Here is a 7,500-nt window from a genome sequence, read left to right as displayed (position 1 = left end):
TATTTGTCTCCTCCATCAAGTCTTGAGCACCGGAGAGATAAACATAACACAGTCATCTCATTCACAAAACACACACACTCGCGTTCGTGCCACAGATGATCGCTGCGTTCGAGCTGTCTCAGCGCATGTCTCAGCGCATGTCTCAGCACATGTTGTCTGTATTGACTAGTTTTATTTTGAATTTGAATCAGTTCTGCTCCTCAAAGCGTCCTGTTGATGCACTGACGGCCAGTGATCGTGTAACCGGTCACAGCACTGAACACTGGTTTGTGTAGATCTAGCGCTGCTGGAAACGAGGGCGAATCCCCATGTGACGCGACGCAGCGGCAGGGAAAATCTCCTTGACAGTGTGGAAGATTCCTTGGGAAAAACTAAAGGAGAGATCAGGCAGAAACAGCGCACATAAACACTGTGTACTTTAAACCGTAGGGTGACTAACAGAAGAACCGAATGAAAAGAGGCTCGAAAGGTTAAATTCATAATCTAATAATAACATGGCTGCAGGTCTGAGAACGAGTGTGTGTTCTGGAGCGTCGTTGGAGCGTTGCTATTTTGAGGAACTGAACTAGACTGAGCCGTTGACCGACTGAACCTGCTCTGAAGTCACTGGAGCAGAAATCTTTTTTGTTATTTAAAGAGCGCATTAGTAATGAGCGCCTATAGGCGGATCCACAACATGCTACACTTATTACACACACACACACACACACACACACACACACACAAAAACACACACACACACTCTGCTTATTACACACACACACACACACACTCTGCTTATTACACACACAGGGACACACAGCAGCACACAAACATGCCAAATATTAAAAATAAAAGGATTACAGTGTAAAAGATTATTATTGTGTACATAAAGATATGGTGAATATGGCTTGTCCCGTTGATGGTCTGTTGTGCTTTAACCTCACACACACACACACACAAAAATTCCTATGTAAATAGCGAATCCGCCATGCGAGCGCAACTGGCGTTTAAAGGGAATGGGAGATGAGACTCTGATTGGTTTATTGCACGTTACGCCCAAAACACACCCATTACTCATTAAGAGAATAGGGACGACCCTTTTAGACCAGCGCCGGGAGCGCCGACCATTTGTCCTGTCGTTAAACTAGCAAAAGTGGATTCGGACACACTAAGTGCACTTGCGCCGTGCGCTTTAGACCATGCGCTTAGATCGTTAAAATAGGGCCCTTAGAGTTGCCAGTGTCAATAAATGAAGGTGTTTGAACCATCGTTATACAGTATAAACCCATTAACCCATTAATTAATGTGATTCCACAGAGTGTATAAATAAGGCAGTGCTGAATAAATAAAAAACAAATAAACCAGAAGTGACATGTAACAGTTTTTGAAGTGTGATAAACATCTATACTGAATGTAGAGTCACAGTAAATGTACATTTTAAAATACTTTAAAGATGCAGATTGGCATTTAACTCTTTCCCCGCCAGCGTATTTAAAAAAAAGTTTGAATTTTTTTATAATTTTCACAAAAATGTAATGGCCCCCAGAAGTCTGAACATGCAAATTATCAAAAGTAAGAACAGAGCCTCTGCTTTTAAACAAACAAAAAACATTTTATCTTTTTTTTATCAACACTTGAATGTGGGTAAGTTTCATAAAAAAGCAACATTATGAACAAAATCTGAGAAAATCAGAGAGTTGAATCTGTGCAGCGCAGTGTGTTTCTGAATGCGTTTGAGAGCCAGGAGTGGATGGTCTACTCTGTGTTTCAGAACGACACGTGGGGCATCCAGTACTCGTACGCTCTCTTCAAGGCCATGAGTCACATGCTGTGCATCGGGTACGGCGCTCAGGCTCCCGAGGGAATGACGGACGTCTGGCTCACGATGCTCAGCATGATCGTGGGCGCCACGTGTTACGCCATGTTCATCGGCCACGCCACGGCCCTCATCCAGTCCCTGGACTCGTCCCGCAGACAGTATCAGGAGAAGGTAAAGCGCTGACCGAAGGCACTGTGACCTCAGTCATGCTGTTCTTCATTCGTCTTCATTCTCTGAAACAATTAATTAATGAGTATATGAATATAGATCAAGCGAATAAAGTATTTAATCGAATTACTTGCATGATGTGCCGATTAGTTATTTTGCACATTAAATTTGGCTGAGGAGTTAGCACCAAAAAATAACTTAGAGCATTAACAAGTTAAACAAGAAAGCAAAGTTCTTTGGGGCAAACTTTCATGTTATCTTGATAAACCCTTTTTAAACGTTTTAGCTTTAAATGAGCTTTACATTTTATGAAGTGGAAAGAGAAAGAAAGAAAGACATTGCTAACACAAATTGACATGTTTTAACACCTTGCTAACATGAATTATCATGTTGCTAACATGTTTTAGCACATTGTTAGCATTATTTAACATGTTTCTAATATGTTTTAACATTTTGTTAGCATGAATTAGTTAATTAAAAATCTGTGTTGGCGAGAATATGAAACTGTGTCAATCGCCAGTTGGCCGGTAACATTTTTAAGAATTCTAACAATGCATCATTAAAAACGAATGACACAGTTGATGAGCCAGCGCTGCATCGTCACAAAGGTTTAAGCCTTGACAATTTAAATATTAAAGCTCAAGAAGACGCAAAAGGGAACTCGGTTCTTTACTCACAGAATTGAGTTCAGAGAAATCAGAAATCCGCGTCTCTGAATCGTGCTCTATTTCACGTCTTCTTGCGCTTGAACAGACATATTCAAACTAAATTGTCAAAATGCCTGTCTTGGCAAGTCTCCTTATAAACAGTCAGTTGTGTCTTACCTGAACTCAAACAGCTGAGAAATAAATCACACGTGTATCAGTATATTGGATCTGTGCATTAGCTCTTAAAGTGACAGCAGCCTAATAAACCTTCTGCCGTCTGTGTTTTCAATGCTAATCAAACAACAAAAGACAGAGAACAATCACTCACTGCTCTTGACTGAATAACTTTTGTAACTTTAATAAGGATTAATCTATGTTTCATGGCTGGTAAAAAATATGTATGGCCAGTAAATCTTCTCCAGTCACCGGCCAATGGCTGGTGTGGCAAAAAGTTAGTTTTAGTCTCTCTCTCTCTCTCTCTCTCTCTATATATATATATATATATATATATATAAAAAGCAAATATATATATTTTTTAATCTAATTACTTACATAATGTGCCAATTAATTAATCGCACATCAAATTTGGCTGATAAATGACCCGCAAAAGGTAATTTAGAGAGTGAACCGGTTTCATGAGTCTGACTAACAGAGCGCACCTGTCTGTCCTCCAGTATAAGCAGGTGGAACAGTACATGTCTTTCCACAAACTCCCATCAGATGTCAGGCAGAAAATCCACGAGTATTATGAACATCGATACCAAGGCAAGATGTTTGATGAGGACAACATTCTGGGAGAGCTGAGCGACCCCTTAAAGGAGGTTTGTCATCACTAAACTCATGCCTGCCTAAAGTTTACTTTTCAGTTTCAGCTGTTTTTTGTTTTTGTTTTTTTATATGTGTGCAGTGTGATTCCACAGTGTGTAAAATATAAGGCAGTGCTGAATAAATAGAAGGAAATAAACCAAAAGTGATATGTAACAGTTTTTGAAGTGTAATAAACACCTGGACCGAATATAGAGTCACAGTACATGTACATTTTAAAATATTTTCAAGATGCAGTTGGGCAGCTGACTTCACAGAACTATTTTAGTTTATATTCAAACACCAGCGTTATTGTGCTAGTAACTCCTGGTATGTACATGTGAGTTTTTGTTGTTGCATTTTACAAGCTTTAACCATCTAAATAATGTGTACTTGTGCACTGTGACCTTAACAGGAAATTGTTAGCTTCAACTGCCGTAGCTTGGTGGCTAACATGCCTCTCTTCGCTAACGCTGACCCAAACTTCGTGACAGCAGTGCTCACAAAGCTAAAGTTTGAGGTCTTCCAGCCCAACGACTTCATCATTCGGGAGGGCACCGTTGGCCGTAAAATGTATTTCATCCAGCACGGACGGGTCAGCGTACTTACTCGTGGAAACAGGGAGACCAAGCTCAGTGATGGGTCATACTTTGGAGGTGAGTTTACAGCTGGTTGATGTCAGATGTTTGTAAGGAGCTTTCCCAACTAACAAAAATATGTTCTAAGAACGTTTTTCTAATGTTCCCATTACATGTTCTCTGAACGTTTAATACGTCCAGTTTTTTAAATGTTTTAAAAAAGTTTTTTCTTGGTTGTGTGTACGTTAAGGAAACATTGCATTGTATCATTCTTCAAACGTTACGGGAACGTTACTTTTGAATGTTTGAAAGTCCAACTAAAACGTTTCAGAAAAAAAAGGTTTCATGGACGACGCATAAATAATGTTTTTGTGCTAACGTTTTGAGCACATTATAAAGGCCAGACTCTGAATGAACATACTGTTACATACAACTACAATCCGGCCTGTAGTTCATAAATGCCAGAGGAGAACTGGCCCCGACTGAGCCTGGGTTCTCCCAAGGTTTTTTTTTCTCCATTAGGTCACCTGATGGAGTTCTAGGACACCATTAGGTCACTTGATGGAGTTTTTTCGGTTCCTTGCCACTGTTGCCTTTGGCTTGCTCAGTTGGGGATATTTTGGGGATATTTAATTTTATTTTATCAATCAATAAATTCCACTAGAAACAAACCTTGTTGTATTATTTTATTTTAATTTAATACTGTGAAGCTGCTTTGATACAATCTGTATTGTGAAAAGCACTATACAAATATACTTGATTTGACTGTTACCATTGAGAACATTCCCTGTTAGTTCCCGGTTAGTGTTAAGCAGTACCAGGTCTTAAATGTTTATTGGATTGATCTTGGGTGCGTTTCCCATAAGCATTTTTAGCCGACAGTGTTTGCAAGATCTGTTGAATCATGTTGCTAACGGAACTTGCGACTATATTTGGCTTCAGGAAACCTTGGTTAAGTGGTTTAGTTGTCCTAGATCCCGTTCTAACCTCCTTGTGGTCTTTCTCCATCACTCAGAGATCTGTCTGTTGACACGTGGCAGGAGGACAGCTAGTGTTCGAGCAGATACGTACTGTCGACTTTACTCCCTCAGTGTGGGCAGTTTCAACGAGGTTCTGGAAGAGCATCCCATGATGAGACGGGCCTTCGAGACGGTGGCAGCGGACAGACTCGATCGCATCGGTAAAACCTTCCTGCTGCTTTTGCCCCTTTATAAACCTGAAACTCATCTCTGCAACAAATAAATAAATCTCGTCTTTGCTTTCACTATTTCTTAAATCCCTCCCTGTTATAGTCTGTAGTGTTCTAGACCATTTTTTTACCTTTCTGTTGTTGCCGTTTTTCGTGATGTTGCCCCTTAACAGTGTTTTACCACCATGTTAATAACCATATTCAATTATTTTCTTTCTGTCCTGACCCTATTCTGAATTCCTTTTTCTCACAGGTAAGAAGAACTCGATTTTGTTGCGCAAGACCTCACAGGGAGGATCTGTTGCGGGCAGCAGTTTGGGACGGGGCGGAGGGAGCCGCGGTGGAGGTGCAGGAGGCGCCGGTCTGGGATCTTGTGATAGTGTTCTGGTCCAGCAGATTGTGAAGCACGACAGCATGCCCACCATGCAGGACATCACGGCTGCGAGCAACCGAAGCAGCACCGGAGGCTCAGTCTCACCCCGACCTCATCCCCTGATCTGGGCACCGCTGGTCCACGCTCCCCTCCAGACGGCTGCTGCCACCACCAACGTGGCCATTGCCTTGATGCATCAGCAACAGCAGCAGCAACAGTTGCAACAACAGCTTCAACAACAACATGCCCTCGGAGCTGCCATCTTTCTTCCCATCTCGCCGTCGCCCTCGTCATGCCCTCTTTCCCCTCCCCGTCCACCCATTCTACTCCCTCGGCAGTCGCTCAGCTCCCTCATCGGTGTGATGGGGGCACTGCCCCCGCGTGGAGTCCCGTCCTCTATAACACCTTCACCCTCGCCCTCCACTATGGGACCGACCGCCGTGGCTCCTTCAGCAGGTGGAGTTGGAAAAACTCCCACACCTGCGTCGTCAGTGTCCACTCCTCTACAGGCTAGCAGAACTCTTCATTACAGCCTCCGCCTCCACACAGAGCCCACAACCTCACCTGTCCATAAAGTCCCGCCTCCCTCAGTGGTTGCAGCGCCGTCCATCGAAGGACGTAACACCGGATCCGGGCCACAGGGGGCTAAAGAGGCTTTACTACGCCATGTTGGAGGAGGGAGCACCCAAGGGCTCCCAATGATTGGTCGGCTCACCCAAGAGGCAAGACTGCTCTCCGCCTCCCAGCCGACTCTTCCCCACCGCAGCTGGGTGGGCGTTCAGCCTCTCCCACCTCTCCATCGTAAAGCATCCGGAGGAAACCTGCTGCCAGCACCCTTCCTTTTATCATCAGGACTCGCTAGAGGAGGAAGCGCAGGTGTTTTGAGCTCAAATGCGCCACAGCTTGCTGCCACACAAATGCCTGCACACACACCCCTACTCTTGCCCTCTCAGCTGACACACACACCTCCACTCACACCAGGATCTGCTCCGCCACCCCTCGCCCCCTTCTCGTCCTCCCCAAAGCAAATCCCTCTTTGCTCCACCAACCCTCCTTTATCTCTCATGGCCGCATATTCAGGCCTAGGTGTTCCCCAATCCCAGCGAGTCAAACCCGGCACTGCAATACCGACTTCTCCTTCAACCTCTCCTCCTCCTTGCCTACGCCCTGCTTCTCCCTCTCTATCCATCTCCACCTCTCCAACTTCATCTTCCAGCACCTCTTTGGCTCAGAATTCCCGTGTCAAACCCTCTCCACCTCCGTTATCCTGCACAACCAACTCAACACCCACCGTCACTCCTTCTCAAACCCCCACCCCAACTCGAACCCCAACCCCTATTCAAACCCCTATTCAGACCCCCACCCAATCTAGAACACCAGTGGCCCTCCAATCCCAATCCCAGAGTCGGTGTCCAACTCCCATCCATATCCTAGCCGCGGCACAATCTCCAACCTCAACCTGCATTCAGTGTCCACTTCCCACCCAAACTCCAGGTAAACCTCTGAGTTCCACCCTGAGCCAAAGCACTTCTGTCCAGATGCCAGCCGCTGTCCCGGTCCTTGGTCCTCCTCCGGCACGTTCTCCAATCTCTACTCAAACCCCAACTCCCATACACACTCCGAGCTCGTCTTGGACCCTAGGCTCTCCAGTCAACAGCCCAGCCCAAAGCAGACCCTCAACGCCGGTTCTGGCCCAATCACACACACCTTCTCCTGCATCCACTCCATCTCCTGCTACTTCACATCCACAGAAGCCGGCTGTTTCCCAGACTCAGACCTTCAGCGCTCTGTCCACTCCTACCTTAAGTCCATCTCCCATTCCGGCCTCCTCATCTCCAGTCCTCCAGTCTATCTCCACCACCTCCGCTTCACCAAAAGAGGCAAAGAAAGAGCAGGACTTGCCTCAGACACAGAGAGATTCAGAGACAAAGAGACTAAAG

General features: G+C 44.9%; 1 protein-coding gene across 1 annotated transcript in view; it reads left to right on the top strand.

The window, feature by feature from the left end:
- LOC311067616 (uncharacterized protein) overlaps positions 1 to 7,500 on the top strand; it is a 25,574-nt gene that overhangs the window by 15,713 nt on the left and 2,361 nt on the right. The window contains exons 5-9 of the mRNA XM_084089598.1: positions 1,754 to 1,972; positions 3,291 to 3,437; positions 3,836 to 4,076; positions 5,014 to 5,178; positions 5,441 to 7,500. The exon at positions 5,441 to 7,500 is cut by the window's right edge and continues 2,361 nt beyond it. Coding sequence (XP_083945724.1) covers positions 1,754 to 1,972; positions 3,291 to 3,437; positions 3,836 to 4,076; positions 5,014 to 5,178; positions 5,441 to 7,500 — 2,832 coding nt within the window. The remainder of the gene's footprint in view (positions 1 to 1,753; positions 1,973 to 3,290; positions 3,438 to 3,835; positions 4,077 to 5,013; positions 5,179 to 5,440) is intronic.

The sequence above is a fragment of the Abramis brama genome (assembly GCF_963993115.1).
Source record: "Abramis brama genome assembly, chromosome: 17".
Lineage (NCBI taxonomy): Eukaryota > Metazoa > Chordata > Actinopteri > Cypriniformes > Leuciscidae > Abramis > Abramis brama.
The sequence above is the reverse complement of the archived record's forward strand: the minus strand, read 5'-3'. Positions and strand labels throughout refer to the sequence as shown.